We start from the raw sequence: 22,504 nt of genomic DNA on the forward strand, positions 1-22,504 counted from the left end.
TTTGTGTATGTGAGTGTATGTGTATGTGTGTGTGTGTGTGTGTGTGTGTGTGTGTGTGTGTGTGTATGTGTGTGTGCGTGTGTTTACGTGTGTGTGTGTGTATGTGTGTGTGCGTGTACGTGTGTGTGTATACGTGTGTGTGTATGTGTGTGTACGTGTGTGTACGTGTGTGTGTGTGTATGTGTGTGTGTGTATGTGTGTGTGTGTATGTGTGTGTGTGTGTGTGTATGTGTGTGTGTATGTGTGTGTGCGTGTGTGTGTGTGTGTATGTGTGTGTGAGTATGTGTGTGTGCGTGTGTGTGCGTGTGTGTACGTGTGTGTGTGTGTGTATGTGTGTACGTGTGTGTGTGTGTGTATGTGTGTGTGTGTGTGGTCCATCCAGCAGCTTATTTAAATAATCAATGATCAGAATGATTGATGATCAATAAACAGTTAATAACTAATCAATATAACAGCAGCTGGAAGATCTGAGCAGCAGAACTGATCAATATGTGATCAATCAGTATGAATAGATCAATAAGGTGTTGTGAGTCTCACCTGTACACAGCGGGGTAGGGGGGGGCGTACATGTACCTGTCCTCTAAAGCTCCGCCCCCCCAGCACAGCAGGTAGCTCGCCATGTCTGCGTGGCCCCGCCCACTGCAGCCGCCAATCAATACACATCCACGGCCGTGGGCCTGGAGGCGTTACCGAGGGCGACCGAGCGACATCCCCACATGCCAAACTTATGACATCATCTCACTAACAGATGACATCATCAAACTAAACTTTCAACATCCTCCAACGCCCAACGTTCCTCCTTCTCCTGCTGCTGTTCCTCCTGCTGCTGTTCCTCCTCCTTCTCCTGCTTCTGTTCCTCCTGCTGTTCCTCCTCCTTCTCCTGCTTCTGTTCCTCCTGCTGCTGCTCCTCCTTCTCCTGCTGCTGCTGTTCCTCCTGCTGCTGCCTCTTCTGCTGCTGTTCCTCCTGCTGCTCCTCCTGCTCCTGCTGCTGTTCCTCCTGCTGCTGCTCCTCCTGCTCCTCCTGCTGCTGTTCCTCCTGCTGCTGCTGCTCCTCCTGCTGCTGCTGTTCCTCCTGCCTCTTCTGCTGCTCCTCTCTGTTTCTTCCACACAGTAAAAATGTCTGAACGCCGGCTTCTCTCCACAACTTTGTCTCCTCTCGTCTCAGCTGAGTTATTTTTTCTCGGCTGAAGGAAGGAGGTTTGTGTTTCCTCTCCGGTTTGACCCATGACTCCTCCCCCTCCTCCTCCTCCCCCTCCCCCTCTGTATACTCCTTCCCCTCTTCCTCTCTTTGTCTCCTCTTACCTTCCTCCCCTTCCTGGAAGTTTTTATCTAGTTACAACCCCCCCCCCCACACACACACACACACACACACACAACTACACTTCATTTATTCATCAAACGTCTGACAGTAAACTTCAAATAAAAATAAACTAACAAAAAACAAGTTTAGTTTGTGTTTATTTTTCATTTTGATATAATTAATAAAAAAATTCATTTTAGCGAACATGTGATTAATTATCTGAACCTAGGGTTAACCCTAGGGTTAGATAATTAACCCTAGGGTCAGATAATTAACCCTAAGGTTCAGATAATTAACCCTGAGGTCAGATAATTAACCCTAAGGTTAGATAATTAACCCTAAGGTTAGATAATTAACCCTAAGGTTAGATAATTAACCCTAAGGTTAGATAATTAACCCTAGGGTTAGATAATTAACCCTAAGGTTAGATAATTAACCCTAAGGTTAGATAATTAACCCTAAGGTTAGATAATTAACCCTAGGGTTAGATAATTAACCCTAAGGTTAGATAATTAACCCTAAGGTTAGATAATTAACCCTAGGGTCAGATAATTAACCCTAAGGTTAGATAATTAACCCTAAGGTTAGATAATTAACCCTAGGGTCAGATAATTAACCCTAGGGTTAGATAATTAACCCTAGGGTTAGATAATTAACCCTAGGGTCAGATAATTAACCCTGAGGTTAGATAATTAACCCTAGGGTCAGATAATTAACCCTAAGGTTAGATAATTAACCCTGAGGTTAGATAATTAACCCTGAGGTTAGATAATTAACCCTAAGGTTAGATAATTAACCCTAGGGTTAGATAATTAACCCTAGGGTTAGATAATTAACCCTAGGGTCAGATAATTAACCCTGAGGTTAGATAATTAACCCTAGGGTCAGATAATTAACCCTAAGGTTAGATAATTAACCCTGAGGTTAGATAATTAACCCTAGGGTTAGATAATTAACCCTGAGGTTAGATAATTAACCCTAGGGTCAGATAATTAACCCTGAGGTTAGATAATTAACCCTAAGGTTCAGATAATTAACCCTGAGGTTAGATAATTAACCCTAGGGTTAGATAATTAACCCTAAGGTTAGATAATTAACCCTAGGGTCAGATAATTAACCCTGAGGTTAGATAATTAACCCTAGGGTTAGATAATTAACCCTGAGGTTAGATAATTAACCCTGAGGTTAGATAATTAACCCTAGGGTCAGATAATTAACCCTAGGGTCAGATAATTAACCCTGAGGTTAGATAATTAACCCTGAGGTTAGATAATTAACCCTAGGGTTAGATAATTAACCCTAAGGTTAGATAATTAACCCTAAGGTTAGATAATTAACCCTAAGGTTAGATAATTAACCCTAAGGTTCAGATAATTAACCCTAAGGTTAGATAATTAACCCTAGGGTTAGATAATTAACCCTAAGGTTAGATAATTAACCCTAAGGTTAGATAATTAACCCTAAGGTTAGATAATTAACCCTAGGGTTAGATAATTAACCCTAAGGTTAGATAATTAACCCTAAGGTTAGATAATTAACCCTAGGGTCAGATAATTAACCCTAAGGTTAGATAATTAACCCTAAGGTTAGATAATTAACCCTAGGGTCAGATAATTAACCCTAGGGTTAGATAATTAACCCTAGGGTTAGATAATTAACCCTAGGGTCAGATAATTAACCCTGAGGTTAGATAATTAACCCTAGGGTCAGATAATTAACCCTAAGGTTAGATAATTAACCCTGAGGTTAGATAATTAACCCTGAGGTTAGATAATTAACCCTAAGGTTAGATAATTAACCCTAGGGTTAGATAATTAACCCTAGGGTTAGATAATTAACCCTAGGGTCAGATAATTAACCCTGAGGTTAGATAATTAACCCTAGGGTCAGATAATTAACCCTAAGGTTAGATAATTAACCCTGAGGTTAGATAATTAACCCTAGGGTTAGATAATTAACCCTGAGGTTAGATAATTAACCCTAGGGTCAGATAATTAACCCTGAGGTTAGATAATTAACCCTAAGGTTCAGATAATTAACCCTGAGGTTAGATAATTAACCCTAGGGTTAGATAATTAACCCTAAGGTTAGATAATTAACCCTAGGGTCAGATAATTAACCCTGAGGTTAGATAATTAACCCTAGGGTTAGATAATTAACCCTGAGGTTAGATAATTAACCCTGAGGTTAGATAATTAACCCTAGGGTCAGATAATTAACCCTAGGGTCAGATAATTAACCCTGAGGTTAGATAATTAACCCTGAGGTTAGATAATTAACCCTAGGGTTAGATAATTAACCCTAGGGTTAGATAATTAACCCTGAGGTTAGATAATTAACCCTAGGGTCAGATAATTAACCCTAGGGTCAGATAATTAACCCTAGGGTCAGATAATTAACCCTAAGGTTAGATAATTAACCCTGAGGTTAGATAATTAACCCGTTAATATAGTAGGGGTTAGCTAACGTCTCGTTAACGTCTCGCTAACGTCTCGCTAACGTCTCGCTAACGTCTCGTTAACGTCTCGCTAACGTCGCGCTAACGTCTCGCTAACGTCTCGTTAACGTCTCGCTAACGTTTCGCTAACGTCTCGCTAACGTCTCGCTAACGTCTCGTTAACGTCTCGTTACCGTCTCGTTAACGTCTCGCTAACGTCTCGTTAACGTCGCGCTAACGTCGCGCTAACGTCTCGCTAACGTCTCGCTAAAGTCTCGTTAACGTCTCGTTAACGTCTCGTTAACGTCTCGTTAACGTCTCGTTAATGTCTCGCTAACGTCTCGTTAACGTCTCGCTAACGTCTCGCTAACGTCTCGCTAACGTCCCGTTAACGTCTCGCTAACGTCTCGCTAACGTCTCGCTAACGTCTCGCTAACGTCTCGCTAACGTCCCGTTAACGTCTCGCTAACGTCTCGCTAACGTCTCGCTAACGTCTCGTTAACGTCCCGTTAACGTCCCTAACCGTAACCCTACTGCACATGCTCAGTGTCGTTCTTGGCTTGAGGAAAGTTTTACAAAAATCAAAAGTTTTAATGATTAATAATGAATAATAATCATCTGTATCGGAGCTGTGACTACTAGCAGAGGTCAGAGGTCAGAGGTCACAGACAACAGATGGAACAGATCCACATGAATAACACAGAGGGGGGGGGGTCAGGGAGTGTCTGAATGAATCCATCTGGAGAGTGTGTGTCTTTGTGTGTGTGTGTGTGTTGGTGTGTTGATCTGGAAACAATAAAGTTTGTGTTTGAATGGGTCCACACCCAGCTGAGTCACCTTTCAGTTTAAAAACTAAAAACAGACTTTTGTTCTTCTGCTGAAAATAACTGAAGTACTTTACTGTAGTACAGTTAGAGGTACTAGTACTTTACTGTAGTACAGTTAGAGGTACTAGTACTTTACTGTAGTACAGTTAGAGGTACTAGTACTTTACTGTAGTACAGTTACAGGTACTAGTACTTTACTGTAGTACAGTTAGAGGTACTAGTACTTTACTGTAGTACAGTTAGAGGTACTAGTACTTTACTGTAGTACAGTTAGAGGTACTAGTACTTTACTGTAGTACAGTTAGAGGTACTAGTACTTTACTGTAGTACAGTTAGAGGTACTAGTACTTTACTGTAGTACAGTTAGAGGTACTAGTACTTTACTGTAGTACAGTTAGAGGTACTAGTACTTTACTGTAGTACATAGAGGTTATAAAAACAGATACTGATGACATCACTCACCTGTTGTGCAGCGACGGCGCCGAGCTCGCCTTACGGAAGCCATCTTTGAGGCCGGAGCGGCGCCCCCCCCCCTTAAGCCCCGCCCCCAACGCACTGAGCGTCACTTCTGAGCGCGACGTCTCCGAGGGGGGGGGGGGCCGAGCGAGGGGGGCGAAGCTCAGATCCAAGATCTGTTTGGCACTTTCACAGATCTGACTCTGAAACACCAAGAACAGCTGATCAGTCTGCTGTTCCTCCCTCTGTTCCTCTCTCTGTTCCTCCCTCTGTTCCTCTGTTCCTCCCTCTGTTCCTCTGTTCCTCCCTCTGTTCCTCTGTTCCTCCCTCTGTTCCTCTCTCTGTTCCTCCCTCTGTTCCTCCCTCTGTTCCTCCCTCTGTTCCTCTCTCTGTTCCTCCCTCTGTTCCTCCCTCTGTTCCTCCCTCTGTTCCTCTCTCTGTTCCTCCCTCTGTTCCTCCCTCTGTTCCTCCCTCTGTTCCTCTGTTCCTCCCTCTGTTCCTCCCTCTGTTCCTCTGTTCCTCCCTCTGTTCCTCCCTCTGTTCCTCCCTCTGTTCCTCCCTCTGTTCCTCCCTCTGTTCCTCTGTTCCTCCCTCTGTTCCTCTGTTCCTCCCTCTGTTCCTCTCTCTGTTCCTCCCTCTGTTCCTCCCTCTGTTCCTCTGTTCCTCCCTCTGTTCCTCCCTCTGTTCCTCCCTCTGTTCCTCTGTTCCTCTCTCTGTTCCTCCCTCTGTTCCTCCCTCTGTTCCTCCCTCTGTTCCTCCCTCTGTTCCTCCCTCTGTTCCTCCCTCTGTTCCTCTGTTCCTCCCTCTGTTCCTCCCTCTGTTCCTCTCTCTGTTCCTCCCTCTGTTCCTCCCTCTGTTCCTCTGTTCCTCCCTCTGTTCCTCTGTTCCTCTCTCTGTTCCTCCCTCTGTTCCTCCCTCTGTTCCTCTGTTCCTCTGTTCCTCCCTCTGTTCCTCTGTTCCTCCCTCTGTTCCTCCCTCTGTTCCTCTCTCTGTTCCTCCCTCTGTTCCTCCCTCTGTTCCTCCCTCTGTTCCTCTCTCTGTTCCTCCCTCTGTTCCTCCCTCTGTTCCTCCCTCTGTTCCTCCCTCTGTTCCTCTCTCTGTTCCTCTGTTCCTCTGTTCCTCCCTCTGTTCCTCTGTTCCTCCCTCTGTTCCTCCCTCTGTTCCTCTCTCTGTTCCTCCCTCTGTTCCTCCCTCTGTTCCTCCCTCTGTTCCTCTCTCTGTTCCTCCCTCTGTTCCTCCCTCTGTTCCTCTCTCTGTTCCTCCCTCTGTTCCTCTCTCTGTTCCTCTCTCTGTTCCTCTCTCTGTTCCTCTCTCTGTTCCTCTGTTCCTCCCTCTGTTCCTCTCTCTGTTCCTCCCTCTGTTCCTCTGTTCCTCTGTTCCTCCCTCTGTTCCTCCCTCTGTTCCTCCCTCTGTTCCTCCCTCTGTTCCTCCCTCTGTTCCTCCCTCTGTTCCTCTGTTCCTCCCTCTGTTCCTCCCTCTGTTCCTCCCTCTGTTCCTCTGTTCCTCCCTCTGTTCCTCTGTTCCTCCCTCTGTTCCTCCCTCTGTTCCTCCCTCTGTTCCTCTGTTCCTCCCTCTGTTCCTCTGTTCCTCCCTCTGTTCCTCCCTCTGTTCCTCTCTCTGTTCCTCTCTCTGTTCCTCTGTTCCTCTGTTCCTCTCTCTGTTCCTCCCTCTGTTCCTCTGTTCCTCTGTTCCTCCCTCTGTTCCTCCCTCTGTTCCTCCCTCTGTTCCTCCCTCTGTTCCTCCCTCTGTTCCTCCCTCTGTTCCTCTGTTCCTCCCTCTGTTCCTCTGTTCCTCCCTCTGTTCCTCCCTCTGTTCCTCTCTCTGTTCCTCTCTCTGTTCCTCCCTCTGTTCCTCCCTCTGTTCCTCCCTCTGTTCCTCTGTTCCTCTGTTCCTCTGTTCCTCTGTTCCTCTGTTCCTCCCTCTGTTCCTCCCTCTGTTCCTCTGTTCCTCCCTCTGTTCCTCCCTCTGTTCCTCCCTCTGTTCCTCCCTCTGTTCCTCTCTCTGTTCCTCCCTCTGTTCCTCTGTTCCTCTGTTCCTCCCTCTGTTCCTCCCTCTGTTCCTCTGTTCCTCCCTCTGTTCCTCTGTTCCTCCCTCTGTTCCTCTCTCTGTTCCTCCCTCTGTTCCTCCCTCTGTTCCTCCCTCTGTTCCTCTGTTCCTCTGTTCCTCCCTCTGTTCCTCTCTCTGTTCCTCTGTTCCTCTGTTCCTCTCTCTGTTCCTCCCTCTGTTCCTCCCTCTGTTCCTCCCTCTGTTCCTCTGTTCCTCTGTTCCTCTCTCTGTTCCTCCCTCTGTTCCTCTGTTCCTCTCTCTGTTCCTCCCTCTGTTCCTCTCTCTGTTCCTCTGTTCCTCCCTCTGTTCCTCCCTCTGTTCCTCCCTCTGTTCCTCCCTCTGTTCCTCCCTCTGTTCCTCTCTCTGTTCCTCTGTTCCTCCCTCTGTTCCTCTGTTCCTCTCTCTGTTCCTCCCTCTGTTCCTCCCTCTGTTCCTCCCTCTGTTCCTCCCTCTGTTCCTCCCTCTGTTCCTCCCTCTGTTCCTCCCTCTGTTCCTCCCTCTGTTCCTCCCTCTGTTCCTCTGTTCCTCCCTCTGTTCCTCTGTTCCTCCCTCTGTTCCTCCCTCTGTTCCTCCCTCTGTTCCTCTGTTCCTCCCTCTGTTCCTCTGTTCCTCTCTCTGTTCCTCCCTCTGTTCCTCCCTCTGTTCCTCCCTCTGTTCCTCCCTCTGTTCCTCTGTTCCTCCCTCTGTTCCTCTGTTCCTCTGTTCCTCCCTCTGTTCCTCTGTTCCTCCCTCTGTTCCTCTGTTCCTCCCTCTGTTCCTCCCTCTGTTCCTCTCTCTGTTCCTCTCTCTGTTCCTCTGTTCCTCTGTTCCTCCCTCTGTTCCTCTGTTCCTCTGTTCCTCCCTCTGTTCCTCCCTCTGTTCCTCCCTCTGTTCCTCTGTTCCTCCCTCTGTTCCTCTGTTCCTCTCTCTGTTCCTCCCTCTGTTCCTCCCTCTGTTCCTCTGTTCCTCTGTTCCTCTGTTCCTCTCTCTGTTCCTCCCTCTGTTCCTCTCTCTGTTCCTCCCTCTGTTCCTCCCTCTGTTCCTCTGTTCCTCTGTTCCTCTCTCTGTTCCTCCCTCTGTTCCTCCCTCTGTTCCTCTGTTCCTCCCTCTGTTCCTCTCTCTGTTCCTCTGTTCCTCTGTTCCTCTCTCTGTTCCTCCCTCTGTTCCTCCCTCTGTTCCTCCCTCTGTTCCTCCCTCTGTTCCTCTCTCTGTTCCTCCCTCTGTTCCTCTCTCTGTTCCTCTGTTCCTCCCTCTGTTCCTCCCTCTGTTCCTCCCTCTGTTCCTCCCTCTGTTCCTCCCTCTGTTCCTCCCTCTGTTCCTCTCTCTGTTCCTCTGTTCCTCCCTCTGTTCCTCTGTTCCTCCCTCTGTTCCTCTGTTCCTCCCTCTGTTCCTCCCTCTGTTCCTCTGTTCCTCTCTCTGTTCCTCCCTCTGTTCCTCCCTCTGTTCCTCCCTCTGTTCCTCTCTCTGTTCCTCTGTTCCTCCCTCTGTTCCTCTCTCTGTTCCTCTCTCTGTTCCTCCCTCTGTTCCTCTGTTCCTCCCTCTGTTCCTCCCTCTGTTCCTCTGTTCCTCCCTCTGTTCCTCCCTCTGTTCCTCTGTTCCTCCCTCTGTTCCTCTGTTCCTCTGTTCCTCCCTCTGTTCCTCCCTCTGTTCCTCCCTCTGTTCCTCTCTCTGTTCCTCCCTCTGTTCCTCCCTCTGTTCCTCCCTCTGTTCCTCTGTTCCTCCCTCTGTTCCTCCCTCTGTTCCTCTGTTCCTCCCTCTGTTCCTCTGTTCCTCTGTTCCTCCCTCTGTTCCTCCCTCTGTTCCTCCCTCTGTTCCTCTCTCTGTTCCTCCCTCTGTTCCTCCCTCTGTTCCTCTGTTCCTCTGTTCCTCCCTCTGTTCCTCCCTCTGTTCCTCCCTCTGTTCCTCTCTCTGTTCCTCCCTCTGTTCCTCCCTCTGTTCCTCTCTCTGTTCCTCTGTTCCTCTGTTCCTCTCTCTGTTCCTCTCTCTGTTCCTCTCTCTGTTCCTCTCTCTGTTCCTCTGTTCCTCCCTCTGTTCCTCTCTCTGTTCCTCCCTCTGTTCCTCCCTCTGTTCCTCTCTCTGTTCCTCTCTCTGTTCCTCTGTTCCTCTGTTCCTCTCTCTGTTCCTCCCTCTGTTCCTCTGTTCCTCTGTTCCTCCCTCTGTTCCTCCCTCTGTTCCTCCCTCTGTTCCTCCCTCTGTTCCTCCCTCTGTTCCTCCCTCTGTTCCTCCCTCTGTTCCTCTGTTCCTCCCTCTGTTCCTCTGTTCCTCCCTCTGTTCCTCCCTCTGTTCCTCCCTCTGTTCCTCTGTTCCTCCCTCTGTTCCTCTGTTCCTCCCTCTGTTCCTCTGTTCCTCTCTCTGTTCCTCCCTCTGTTCCTCCCTCTGTTCCTCCCTCTGTTCCTCCCTCTGTTCCTCTGTTCCTCCCTCTGTTCCTCTGTTCCTCCCTCTGTTCCTCCCTCTGTTCCTCTCTCTGTTCCTCTCTCTGTTCCTCCCTCTGTTCCTCCCTCTGTTCCTCCCTCTGTTCCTCTGTTCCTCTGTTCCTCTGTTCCTCTGTTCCTCTGTTCCTCCCTCTGTTCCTCCCTCTGTTCCTCCCTCTGTTCCTCTGTTCCTCCCTCTGTTCCTCCCTCTGTTCCTCCCTCTGTTCCTCCCTCTGTTCCTCTCTCTGTTCCTCCCTCTGTTCCTCTGTTCCTCTGTTCCTCTCTCTGTTCCTCCCTCTGTTCCTCCCTCTGTTCCTCTGTTCCTCCCTCTGTTCCTCCCTCTGTTCCTCCCTCTGTTCCTCTGTTCCTCCCTCTGTTCCTCTGTTCCTCCCTCTGTTCCTCTGTTCCTCCCTCTGTTCCTCTCTCTGTTCCTCCCTCTGTTCCTCCCTCTGTTCCTCCCTCTGTTCCTCTGTTCCTCTGTTCCTCCCTCTGTTCCTCTCTCTGTTCCTCTGTTCCTCTGTTCCTCTCTCTGTTCCTCCCTCTGTTCCTCTGTTCCTCTCTCTGTTCCTCCCTCTGTTCCTCTCTCTGTTCCTCTCTCTGTTCCTCTCTCTGTTCCTCTGTTCCTCTGTTCCTCTCTCTGTTCCTCCCTCTGTTCCTCTGTTCCTCTCTCTGTTCCTCCCTCTGTTCCTCTCTCTGTTCCTCTCTCTGTTCCTCTCTCTGTTCCTCTGTTCCTCTGTTCCTCTCTCTGTTCCTCTCTCTGTTCCTCTGTTCCTCTGTTCCTCTCTCTGTTCCTCCCTCTGTTCCTCTGTTCCTCCCTCTGTTCCTCCCTCTGTTCCTCCCTCTGTTCCTCCCTCTGTTCCTCCCTCTGTTCCTCTCTCTGTTCCTCTGTTCCTCCCTCTGTTCCTCCCTCTGTTCCTCCCTCTGTTCCTCCCTCTGTTCCTCTGTTCCTCCCTCTGTTCCTCTGTTCCTCCCTCTGTTCCTCTGTTCCTCCCTCTGTTCCTCCCTCTGTTCCTCTGTTCCTCTGTTCCTCTCTCTGTTCCTCCCTCTGTTCCTCCCTCTGTTCCTCTGTTCCTCTGTTCCTCCCTCTGTTCCTCTGTTCCTCCCTCTGTTCCTCCCTCTGTTCCTCCCTCTGTTCCTCTCTCTGTTCCTCTGTTCCTCCCTCTGTTCCTCTCTCTGTTCCTCTCTCTGTTCCTCCCTCTGTTCCTCTGTTCCTCCCTCTGTTCCTCCCTCTGTTCCTCTGTTCCTCCCTCTGTTCCTCCCTCTGTTCCTCTGTTCCTCCCTCTGTTCCTCTGTTCCTCTGTTCCTCCCTCTGTTCCTCTGTTCCTCCCTCTGTTCCTCTGTTCCTCCCTCTGTTCCTCCCTCTGTTCCTCTCTCTGTTCCTCTCTCTGTTCCTCTGTTCCTCTGTTCCTCCCTCTGTTCCTCTGTTCCTCTGTTCCTCCCTCTGTTCCTCCCTCTGTTCCTCCCTCTGTTCCTCTGTTCCTCCCTCTGTTCCTCTGTTCCTCTGTTCCTCTCTCTGTTCCTCCCTCTGTTCCTCTGTTCCTCCCTCTGTTCCTCCCTCTGTTCCTCTGTTCCTCTGTTCCTCTCTCTGTTCCTCCCTCTGTTCCTCCCTCTGTTCCTCTGTTCCTCTGTTCCTCTCTCTGTTCCTCCCTCTGTTCCTCCCTCTGTTCCTCTGTTCCTCCCTCTGTTCCTCTCTCTGTTCCTCTGTTCCTCTGTTCCTCTCTCTGTTCCTCCCTCTGTTCCTCCCTCTGTTCCTCCCTCTGTTCCTCCCTCTGTTCCTCTCTCTGTTCCTCTGTTCCTCTGTTCCTCCCTCTGTTCCTCTCTCTGTTCCTCCCTCTGTTCCTCCCTCTGTTCCTCCCTCTGTTCCTCTCTCTGTTCCTCTGTTCCTCTGTTCCTCCCTCTGTTCCTCCCTCTGTTCCTTTGTTCCTCTGTTCCTCTGTTCCTCTGTTCCTCCCTCTGTTCCTCTGTTCCTCTGTTCCTCCCTCTGTTCCTCTGTTCCTCTCTCTGTTCCTCCCTCTGTTCTATCTCAGGTGTGAGGTAGACAGGAAGTGTACCTGTATCTCAGGTGTGAGGTAGACAGGAAGTGTACCTGTATCTCAGGTGTGAGGTAGACAGGAAGTGTACCTGTATCTCAGGTGTGAGGTAGACAGGAAGTGTACCTGTATCTCAGGTGTGAGGTAGACAGGAAGTGTACCTGTATCTCAGGTGTGAGGTAGACAGGAAGTGTACCTGTATCTCAGGTGTAAGGTAGACAGGAAGTGTACCTGTATCTCAGGTGTAAGGTAGACAGGAAGTGTACCTGTATCTCAGGTGTAAGGTAGACAGGAAGTGTACCTGTATCTCAGGTGTAAGGTAGACAGGAAGTGTACCTGTATCTCAGGTGTGAGGGTTGGGAGGTCGAAGGTGAACACCGATGTGGATCCGGAGGTCAGCAGGTCAACAGAGTCCAGGCTGGAGTAGGAAGTTCCTTTGGCCCGGTGAGACTCCATGATGCTCTCAAAGTGTCGGCTGAAGGAGTCCAGGTTGCTGTCGGAGGGCCGGCGGGGGGGGCCGAGGGGGGGGCCGACCGACAGCGGAGACTTCAGTCCATCAGAGGAAACTTCCGACGGCCTGAAACACAAGACCAGCCTCAAGATGACTTTTACTCTGAAAGGTATATATATATATATATGACCGCTTTTACTCTGAAAGGTATATATATATATATGACCGCTGGACGGGTTTTTTGGGTTTGTAAGTTTCTGACCTCTTCAGCAGCAGACTGAACACTTCCTCTTCCTCAGTGGCTCTCTGTCTCTGTCTGTCTCCTTGCATCCGAACGCTGGCCCAACTCACCACTCCTTCCTCCTCCTCCTCCTCCTCCTCCTCCTCTTTTCCTAGGAGCTTCTTCAGGTCAGCGTCGACGGTAACGAAGCACGAGTTTAACAACACGCTGCGATTACTCCCAAAAGCACAGTCTGCCTCGACCTCGTCAGCTGCCTCCGCCTCCGCCCGCATCACCTGCAACACAACCATCAATCAACCGTCAATCAGCCGTCAATCAGCCGTCAGTCAGCCGTCAATCAGCCGTCAGTCAGCCGTCAATCAGCCGTCAATCAACCGTCAATCAGCCGTCAATCAACCGTCAATCAGCCGTCAATCAGCCGTCAATCAGCCGTCAATCAGCCGTCAATCAACCGTCAATCAACCGTCAATCAGCCGTCAATCAACCGTCAATCAACCGTCAATCAGCCGTCAATCAGCCGTCAATCAGCCGTCAATCAGCCGTCAATCAGCCGTCAATCAACCGTCAATCAGCCGTCAATCAACCGTCAATCAGCCGTCAATCAGCCGTCAATCAGCCGTCAGTCAGCCGTCAATCAGCCGTCAATCAACCGTCAATCAGCCGTCAATCAACCGTCAATCAGCCGTCAATCAACCGTCAATCAGCCGTCAATCAGCCGTCAATCAACCGTCAATCAACCGTCAATCAGCCGTCAATCAACCGTCAATCAACCGTCAATCAGCCGTCAATCAGCCGTCAATCAGCCGTCAATCAGCCGTCAATCAGCCGTCAATCAACCGTCAATCAGCCGTCAATCAACCGTCAATCAGCCGTCAATCAACCGTCAATCAGCCGTCAATCAGCCGTCAATCAACCGTCAATCAGCCGTCAATCAGCCGTCAATCAGCCGTCAATCAGCCGTCAATCAGCCGTCAATCAGCCGTCAATCAACCGTCAATCAGCCGTCAATCAACCGTCAATCAACCGTCAATCAGCCGTCAATCAGCCGTCAATCAACCGTCAATCAACCGTCAATCAGCCGTCAATCAACCGTCAATCAGCCGTCAATCAGCCGTCAATCAGCCGTCAATCAACCGTCAATCAGCCGTCAATCAGCCGCCAATCAGCCGTCAATCAGCCGTCAATCAGCCGTCAATCAGCCGTCAATCAACCGTCAATCAGCCGTCAATCAACCGTCAATCAACCGTCAATCAACCGTCAATCAGCCGTCAATCAACCGTCAATCAGCCGTCAATCAACCGTCAATCAGCCGCCAATCAGCCGTCAATCAACCGTCAATCAGCCGTCAATCAGCCGTCAATCAACCATCAATCAGTCATCAATCAATCATCATATCCTTTATACTGGTACAGTGAGGTTTATACTGGTACAGTGAGGTTTATACTGGTACAGTGAGGTTTATACTGGTACAGTGAGGTTTATACTGGTACAGTGAGGTTTATACTGGTACAGTGAGGTTTATACTGGTACAGTGAGGTTTATACTGGTACAGTGAGGTTTATACTGGTACAGTGAGGTTTATACCTGGTGCAGTGAGGTTTATACCTGGTGCAGTGAGGTTTATACTGGTACAGTGAGGTTTATACTGGTACAGTGAGGTTTATACCTGGTACAGTGAGGTTTATACCGGTACAGTGAGGTTTATACTGGTACAGTGAGGTTTATACCTGGTGCAGTGAGGTTTATACTGGTACAGTGAGGTTTATACTGGTGCAGTGAGGTTTATACTGGTGCAGTGAGGTTTATACCTGGTACAGTGAGGTTTATACTGGTGCAGTGAGGTTTATACCTGGTGCAGTGAGGTTTATACCTGGTGCAGTGAGGTTTATACTGGTACAGTGAGGTTTATACTGGTACAGTGAGGTTTATACTGGTGCAGTGAGGTTTATACTGGTGCAGTGAGGTTTATACTGGTGCAGTGAGGTTTATACCTGGTGCAGTGAGGTTTATACCTGGTGCAGTGAGGTTTATACTGGTACAGTGAGGTTTATACTGGTGCAGTGAGGTTTATACCCGGTGCAGTGAGGTTTATACCTGGTGCAGTGAGGTTTATACTGGTACAGTGAGGTTTATACTGGTGCAGTGAGGTTTATACCCGGTGCAGTGAGGTTTATACCTGGTACAGTGAGGTTTATACCCGGTGCAGTGAGGTTTATACCTGGTGCAGTGAGGTTTATACTGGTACAGTGAGGTTTATACTGGTGCAGTGAGGTTTATACTGGTGCAGTGAGGTTTATACTGGTACAGTGAGGTTTATACTGGTGCAGTGAGGTTTATACTGGTGCAGTGAGGTTTATACTGGTGCAGTGAGGTTTATACTGGTGCAGTGAGGTTTATACTGGTACAGTGAGGTTTATACTGGTACAGTGAGGTTTATACTGGTGCAGTGAGGTTTATACTGGTGCAGTGAGGTTTATACTGGTACAGTGAGGTTTATACTGGTGCAGTGAGGTTTATACCTGGTACAGTGAGGTTTATACCTGGTACAGTGAGGTTTATACTGGTGCAGTGAGGTTTATACTGGTACAGTGAGGTTTATACTGGTGCAGTGAGGTTTATACCCGGTGCAGTGAGGTTTATACTGGTACAGTGAGGTTTATACTGGTGCAGTGAGGTTTATACTGGTGCAGTGAGGTTTATACTGGTGCAGTGAGGTTTATACTGGTACAGTGAGGTTTTTTAATGAACATTGCTGTTGACTGCTGAGTGTTGTGGATTGTTTGATTGTTTGTTTGATGTGTGTATATGTGTGTATATGTGTGTATATGTGTGTGTCTGACCTCGTCCAGGTCCGTCTCCCGGTAACAGCGCAGCGGAACGGCGTCCAGGTCGGTTTCGGAGTATTTGACGGAGCGGCGGATGATGCCAGTCTTGGGGGCGGAGCCTCGGGGTTCAGAGGTCACCAGCTCCACCTCGATCTGCCGCACCTGGTGATGGGACAGACCCCGCTCCCTCCTCTGATTGGCTGGCTTCAGATGAAGGGAGGGGGGAGGGGTGGGGCTGGGTGAAGGGGGGGCGTCTGCAGGACAAGACACACGATCAATCAGAGAGTATTGATTACATATCGTCTGAAATAAACCCGATCAATACTACGTGTTGGTAGTAGTGGTTCTGTAGTTCAGAGTGAGATCTCTTCAACTGTCATTAACCTCGGATCAATAAATTTAGCTGATCAATCAATCTTTGTACAGCAGCAGCGTGATCAGTGAGCATCAGCGTCACAGCTGATGTTAAGCTGCAGATTATTGGCTTAGAAGAAGCTGCTTGTTTACTTCACTGACCGACACTACAAACACAGAATGGCCCTTTAACCTGTTAGATATACGTTATATAACCTGTTAGGGTCCTATAGATATACGTTATATAACCTGTTAGGGTCCTATAGATATACGTTATATAACCTGTTAGGGTCCTATAGATATACGTTATATAACCTGTTAGGGTCCTATAGATATACATTATATAACCTGTTAGGGTCCTATAGATGTACATTATATAACCTGTTAGATATACGTTATATAACCTGTTAGGGTCCTATAGATATACGTTATATAACCTGTTAGGGTCCTATAGATATACGTTATATAACCTGTTAGGGTCCTATAGATATACATTATATAACCTGTTAGGGTCCTATAGATATACGTTATATAACCTGTTAGGGTCCTATAGATATACATTATATAACCTGTTAGGGTCCTATAGATATACATTATATAACCTGTTAGGGTCCTATAGATATACATTATATAACCTGTTAGGGTCCTATAGATATACGTTATATAACCTGTTAGATATACGTTATATAACCTGTTAGGGTCCTATAGATATACGTTATATAACCTGTTAGGGTCCTATAGATATACATTATATAACCTGTTAGGGTCCTATAGATATACATTATATAACCTGTTAGGGTCCTATAGATATACATTATATAACCTGTTAGGGTCCTATAGATATACATTATATAACCTGTTAGATATACGTTATATAACCTGTTAGGGTCCTATAGATATACATTATATAACCTGTTAGGGTCCTATAGATATACGTTATATAACCTGTTAGGGTCCTATAGATATACGTTATATAACCTGTTAGGGTCCTATAGATATACATTATATAACCTGTTAGGGTCCTATAGATATACGTTATATAACCTGTTAGGGTCCTATAGATATACATTATATAACCTGTTAGGGTCCTATAGATATACGTTATATAACCTGTTAGGGTCCTATAGATGTACGTTATATAACCTGTTAGGGTCCTATAGATATATGTTATATAACCTGTTAGGGTCCTATAGATATACGTTATATAACCTGTTAGGGTCCTATAGATATACGTTATATAACCTGTTAGGGTCCTATAGATATATGTTATATAACCTGTTAGGGTCCTATAGATATACGTTATATAACCTGTTAGATATACGTTATATAACCTGTTAGGGTCCTATAGATGTACGTTATATAACCTGTTAGATATACGTTATATAACCTGTTAGGGTCCTATAGATATACGTTATATAACCTGTTAGGGTCCTATAGATGTACGTTATATAACCTGTTAGGGTCCTATAGATATACGTTATATAACCTGTTAGGGTCCTATAGATATACATTATATAACCTGTTAGGGTCCTATAGATATACATTATATAACCTGTTAGGGTCCTATAGATATACATTATATAACCTGTTAGGGTCCTATAGATATACATTATATAACCTGTTAGGGTCCTATAGATATACGTTATATAACCTGTTAGGGTCCTATAGATATACGTTATATAACCTGTTAGGGTCCTATAGATATACATTATATAACCTGTTAGGGTCCTATAGATATACATTATATAACCTGTTAGGGTCCTATAGATATACGTTATATAACCTGTTAGGGTCCTATAGATATACATTATATAACCTGTTAGGGTCCTATAGATATACATTATATAACCTGTTAGGGTCCTATAGATATACGTTATATAACCTGTTAGGGTCCTATAGATATACATTATATAACCTGTTAGGGTCCTATAGATATACATTATATAACCTGTTAGGGTCCTATAGATATACATTATATAACCTGTTAGGGTCCTATAGATATACGTTATATAACCTGTTAGGGTCCTATAGATATACGTTATATAACCTGTTAGGGTCCTATAGATATACATTATATAACCTGTTAGGGTCCTATAGATATACATTATATAACCTGTTAGGGTCCTATAGATATACGTTATATAACCTGTTAGGGTCCTATAGATATACATTATATAACCTGTTAGGGTCCTATAGATATACATTATATAACCTGTTAGGGTCCTATAGATATACATTATATAACCTGTTAGGGTCCTATAGATATACGTTATATAACCTGTTAGGGTCCTATAGATATACATTATATAACCTGTTAGGGTCCTATAGATATACATTATATAACCTGTTAGGGTCCTATAGATATACATTATATAACCTGTTAGGGTCCTATAGATATACGTTATATAACCTGTTAGGGTCCTATAGATATACGTTATATAACCTGTTAGGGTCCTATAGATATACGTTATATAACCTGTTAGGGTCCTATAGATATACATTATATAACCTGTTAGGGTCCTATAGATATACATTATATAACCTGTTAGGGTCCTATAGATATACATTATATAACCTGTTAGGGTCCTATAGATATACATTATATAACCTGTTAGGGTCCTATAGATATACATTATATAACCTGTTAGGGTCCTATAGATATACGTTATATAACCTGTTAGGGTCCTATAGATATACGTTATATAACCTGTTAGGGTCCTATAGATATACGTTATATAACCTGTTAGGGTCCTATAGATATACGTTATATAACCTGTTAGGGTCCTATAGATATACATTATATAACCTGTTAAGGTCCTATAGATATACATTATATAACCTGTTAGGGTCCTATAGATATACGTTATATAACCTGTTAGGGTCCTATAGATATACGTTATATAACCTGTTAGGGTCCTATAGATATACGTTATATAACCTGTTAGGGTCCTATAGATATACGTTATATAACCTGTTAGATATACGTTATATAACCTGTTAGGGTCCTATAGATATACGTTATATAACCTGTTAGGGTCCTATAGATATACGTTATATAACCTGTTAGGGTCCTATAGATATACATTATATAACCTGTTAGGGTCCTATAGATATACGTTATATAACCTGTTAGGGTCCTATAGATATACATTATATAACCTGTTAGGGTCCTATAGATATACATTATATAACCTGTTAGGGTCCTATAGATATACATTATATAACCTGTTAGGGTCCTATAGATATACATTATATAACCTGTTAGGGTCCTATAGATATACATTATATAACCTGTTAGGGTCCTATAGATATACGTTATATAACCTGTTAGATATACGTTATATAACCTGTTAGGGTCCTATAGATATACGTTATATAACCTGTTAGGGTCCTATAGATATACATTATATAACCTGTTAGGGTCCTATAGATATACATTATATAACCTGTTAGGGTCCTATAGATATACATTATATAACCTGTTAGGGTCCTATAGATATACATTATATAACCTGTTAGATATACGTTATATAACCTGTTAGGGTCCTATAGATATACATTATATAACCTGTTAGGGTCCTATAGATATACGTTATATAACCTGTTAGGGTCCTATAGATATACGTTATATAACCTGTTAGGGTCCTATAGATATACATTATATAACCTGTTAGGGTCCTATAGATATACGTTATATAACCTGTTAGGGTCCTATAGATATACGTTATATAACCTGTTAGATATACGTTATATAACCTGTTAGGGTCCTATAGATATACGTTATATAACCTGTTAGGGTCCTATAGATATACATTATATAACCTGTTAGGGTCCTATAGATATACGTTATATAACCTGTTAGGGTCCTATAGATATACGTTATATAACCTGTTAGGGTCCTATAGATATACATTATATAACCTGTTAAGGTCCTATAGATATACGTTATATAACCTGTTAGGGTCCTATAGATATACGTTATATAACCTGTTAGGGTCCTATAGATATACGTTATATAACCTGTTAGGGTCCTATAGATATACGTTATATAACCTGTTAGGGTCCTATAGATATACATTATATAACCTGTTAGGGTCCTATAGATATACGTTATATATAGGGTTATATATATATATATATATAATGTAGTGTACAGAGTAATAATATCCGGACCTTTATTGCAGCGGTTCTCCGGTGGCTCTCCGAACAGGAAGTCCCACTTCGCTCGGGCTATTTTCTGCGATCTTGACGTCGGCGTCGCTGCCGAGCCGTCCGACTGCAGAAAAAAGACACGAAATACAAACTCAGTCTGATCAGCTGATCCGTTTTATTAAGAACATGCGGTTCTGACCCAGACTGAACATTAACCCATTAATGCAGCTTACACAGAGAAGCTAGCACAGCGATATAAATATATATATATTATATATATATATATATAATAATAATATATATATATATATATATATATATATATATATATATATATATATATATATATATATATATATATATATATACATAAACACAATAAACACATTTCTATATAACAGTAACAAGGACGGAGCCAATCTGGAGGTGAAGAGAAATTATTTTTATTATTCTTTTATTGATACGTTTGGAACAGAAACCAAACAGAGTCGAGGTTATCTGAACCCCCCGCCCCCCCCTAGAAGCCCCCCCCCTAGAAGCCCCCCCCCAGCAGACCTGCATCCCGGTGTCGGCCGTATCGTGGCTGGACTGGCTGGAGGTTTCGGGGGACATGCTGCCCGTCACTCCGCTGGAGCTCTGAGAGGAACCGCCGGCCCCGCTGTGGTCCTGAACCTCGTCGCTATGGTAACTCTGCACCGACGTCTTTCCTCCGACGTCTCCTCCGTCCGTCCTGAGGTGCTCCTCTCTGCTCGGGCCGTAGACTCCGGGGTCTTCCCCGGTCTCCCTCCGCTCCTGCAGTCTCCTGCAGGGTTCAGGGCTGTTGTTAGGCGATGTATCAGAGAGGAGCTCATACTGCCTCCGCTCCACACGGGTCGTCCGGTCTCCGGTGAACTGAGGCGGCTGGTAACGGTGCAGGGAAGACGGGTCCTTATTAGGGGACGGACTCTGTTGGTGTTGATGGTCTGAGACCGGTGCCTGAGAGGGGACTGACTTGTGCAACCTGGCTGCAGAGAGAGGGGAGACTTGTCCCAGGCGGGTTTGAGCTGCTGGTTTGTCTGTTCTCTGTCGCTGGTTCTGCTGGTTCCACTGATTCTGCGGGTTCCACTGGTTCCGCTCTTCCCGCTGGTTCTGCTGGTTCCACTGGTCCGCCTCCAGAACTTCAGGGGAAAGTCGCCCCTGAAGCGTAGCGTACGGCTGGGACTCCCTAAGGAATGACCCCCCCATCAGGGACTCTGGTGTTGGAGAAGGAGTCCGTCTCTCTGCGAAGATGGAGGACAGTTTGGCCGCTTCTACCGCGAGCTTACAGGCCACCTCGGCATGAGACGGGGAGGTGCTCCTGCTGCCTGCCGCTTCCACCGCGAGCTTACAGGCCACCTCGGCATGAGACGGGGAGGTGCTCCTGCTGCTGGCTCTGCTGCAGCTGGGAGGTCTGGACTGAGTCCTGCTGGATACTGCAGAGTTACTGTTAGTACTGCAGTGTGTATTAGTTACAGCACTGTGATTAGCATTATACCTATCACTGCTAACACTGCGCTGCCTGCTCCCGGTCCCGGGCTGGCTGCTGGTGGGGATCTCGTGCTGGATGTCTGTGGGTCTCCCAGCGGGTAAAGGGGGGTGAAATTTGCTGGACGGCCTGAGGCTCTCGTCCCTGAGCCACGGCCTCTGCCGGCTCCGGGGCGAGCCTTGGCAGTGCGGCGCTGCGGCCACTGCGGCCGCTGCGGCCGAGCGGCCCGTGTGGGCACACAGCTCGTCAGAGGCGGGGCTTCTGGGTAATCCGTTCAGTGAACCGTGACAGCTTCCCCCGTCCAGGTCCAGGAGCTGAACCCTGGACGGCAGGGTGAAGGTGCCACGGGGCAGGACCGGCGACCCCGCCCAGGACCTGCAGCGAGGGTAGTGGTAGTGCCGCGGCAGGGTCGGGCTGCTGTTCTCTGGACCTCCAAACCGGCGCCTAAGTTCCGGGGATCCAAATTCCTCCAAAGCCCTGTAGGTGGCATCTCTGGCTATTGCATCTAGAGCCGGCCTCGGCAGGTAAGGCGAGCCCTGTGGGGACTGGCTCTGAGACGGGTAGGGGGGTCTGGAATAAGGTTCGGGCTGCCTCTGCTGACCATCGCACCACACCGGGTCACTCAGCCTCTTGCGTAGGTGGGGGGGCAGCAGCGGACCGCCGAGCTCGCTCACAGAGGAACGGCGGCCGCTGTGAACGTTAGATTTCTCGATGTAGCCGAACTTCACCACAGAGGTCTTCCCCTCCTCGCCCCCCAACCCCAGGACCTCATAGGACCTGCGGGTGCCGGTAGGAGTGGAGGGTACGGTCAGCCGACCAGACGGGGCAGGAAGCCCCCTCTTCTGGTAAGGATCCATGTCAGAGGAAGGGGTCCAGTTCAGCGAGCCACGGGGGCCAGGAGAACCGGCTGCAGGTACAAGGACCTGCAGGAGTTCACCAAAACTGTCCCGCGATGCGTCCGGCCGGTGGAAGTGGGGGGGAGAGTCCGCAGCATCGGGGTTCTGGAGCTGGAAGCTGGCAGGGTGCCTAGAAGAGGATTTTGGGGGAGGTAAGCTGTGGCTCCCGACCCCCGTTAGGTGCTTTATAACTGGGGGAAGGTCGGGACTGTGAGGGAGGACATCTGGGCACTGAAGCATCAGGTGAGCAGATCCATCAGCTGCTCTTCTCTTCCCTTCTTCCTCTGGGACGGACCTCACCTCCACGTACAGGTGCAGAACTTTACCTGCCTGAGACATGCTGCCGCCTGAGTCCCCTGATTCTCCTTCTTATAGGGTTCTAACCCTAACCCCTAACTAGAGTTTATAGGGTTCTAACCCTAACTAGAGTTTATAGGGTTCTGACCCTAACTAGAGTTTATAGGGTACTAACCCTGACTAGAGTTTATAGGGTTCTAACCCTAACTAGAGTTTATAGGGTTCTGACCCTAACTAGAGTTTATAGGGTTCTAACCCTAACTAGAGTTTATAGGGTTCTGACCCTAACTAGAGTTTA

General features: G+C 46.8%; 1 protein-coding gene across 1 annotated transcript in view; it reads right to left on the reverse strand.

The window, feature by feature from the left end:
• The window catches only part of psda (pleckstrin and Sec7 domain containing a), a 48,549-nt gene extending 26,295 nt beyond the window's left edge, over positions 1–22,254 (reverse strand). Inside the window, 6 exon segments of the mRNA XM_062430796.1 lie at positions 5,027–5,223; positions 11,823–12,063; positions 12,200–12,453; positions 15,019–15,257; positions 19,531–19,633; positions 20,065–22,254. Of these exon segments, the coding sequence (XP_062286780.1) occupies positions 5,027–5,223; positions 11,823–12,063; positions 12,200–12,453; positions 15,019–15,257; positions 19,531–19,633; positions 20,065–22,248 (3,218 nt within the window). The 5' untranslated portion in view covers positions 22,249–22,254.
• Between the last annotated feature and the right edge of the window lie 250 nt (positions 22,255–22,504).

This window comes from Scomber scombrus, chromosome 12 (assembly GCF_963691925.1).
Source record: "Scomber scombrus chromosome 12, fScoSco1.1, whole genome shotgun sequence".
Lineage (NCBI taxonomy): Eukaryota > Metazoa > Chordata > Actinopteri > Scombriformes > Scombridae > Scomber > Scomber scombrus.